We start from the raw sequence: 1,260 nt of genomic DNA on the forward strand, positions 1-1,260 counted from the left end.
GCGGTAAGATTGTTGATTTACGAACCCAACTCTTGGCGGATGCGGGCACCGTAGCGATGTCAGCTGGAAAATGGGCTCTCGAATCCTTTTGCGACGATATTGAGATTTTCAGGCGCCGACGCTGAATGTGCCTCCATGGGTTGTCCTCGACGTCCGATGCTCCCAGTTTGCTGGGACCGACACTCAAATAGGAGGAGGGTGAGCGAATCGGTCCGGAGCACCGCCTCTCGAGTCCGTGTGTCGAAGCGGCCACTGTCGTGACGAAGTGGGACGATGAACGGTGAGGGAGTTCGCCCATTAAAGATATTGGTGTCCTGGAACGACGAGCGACCTCATCAGTGGCCGGACTCCTTCCCCATGAGAGCGTCGTCGCTGATCACGCACGGGAAGTGAGGGGGTAGGGAGGGATGTGCACACTTGTCCGCTCACCTGCGAGCAGCTTCGTGTTCATGATTTACTCTCGACGGGTTGCTTGTCTTGTGATCCCCAGTCCCGATGCAACCAGAGGGTGCGAGGACCGATGACGTCGAAGACCGCCGAGTGACAATGTTCAGCATAAATCTCAAGACACCGCCACTGTGCTTTGCGAAAATCAAGACCTCAACTCGCCTGTAACCGCACTGTCTCCTTGCAGAACGGTGATATGATCAGGATGGACGCTTGCGACGAAAATGAGGTGCCCTCACGCAAAGAGTCACCCCCGGGACCGTCTGGGAATGGACTTCCTCGAATTCTCATCGCCTCCCACTCCGAGGAGGATCACGACCCTGTCGACATCGGCAGCCGCTCATCCCCATGCCGTTGTACCCTACCTCAGAAGCCGAGCGTGAGGGGCCCGGGGAAGGGAGTGGACCGCCAACTGGGTGAGACCGAGGGAGCGGTGGCCGCGACGACGCAGCAAAGAAAGAATTTTCACGCCCGCAAGAATACACTGGCTCGGGAGCCCTTGCGCGAGCTCGACGTGGCCGATTCTGAGCTCGCAAAGCTGACGGCCGGTACCGGCGGGGTCCGGATCGTGTGGTCCACCACCCTCAGGTCCACCGTCGGTCGTGCCAAGTTGAGAAGAGCACCGAGTAGAATCTCCAGAGTACCTATCAAAAGAGAAGAGGCGGAAAGAGCCGGCGTCGAGATAGCGTATTTTCTCACCATCGAGCTGGCCGAGAGAATTGTCGATAGTGAGGACCGCCTCGTTAGCACGCTGGCGCACGAGTTCTGCCACCTGGCGAATTTCCTGATCAGCAACGTGCGCGACCGGCCGCA

The 1,260-nt window shown here is 58.4% G+C and overlaps 1 protein-coding gene across 1 annotated transcript; it reads left to right on the top strand.

The window, feature by feature from the left end:
* Positions 1 to 652: 652 nt before the first annotated feature.
* On the top strand, positions 653 to 1,243 carry A1O9_13178 (uncharacterized protein; the record flags this gene model as incomplete). The annotated part of the gene is made up of 1 exon (XM_013397913.1): positions 653 to 1,243. A coding segment is annotated over one exon (591 nt), but the record flags the coding sequence as incomplete, so codon positions are not given.
* Positions 1,244 to 1,260: the final 17 nt, after the last annotated feature.

The sequence above is a fragment of the Exophiala aquamarina genome (assembly GCF_000709125.1).
Source record: "Exophiala aquamarina CBS 119918 chromosome Unknown aczIA-supercont1.120, whole genome shotgun sequence".
Lineage (NCBI taxonomy): Eukaryota > Fungi > Ascomycota > Eurotiomycetes > Chaetothyriales > Herpotrichiellaceae > Exophiala > Exophiala aquamarina.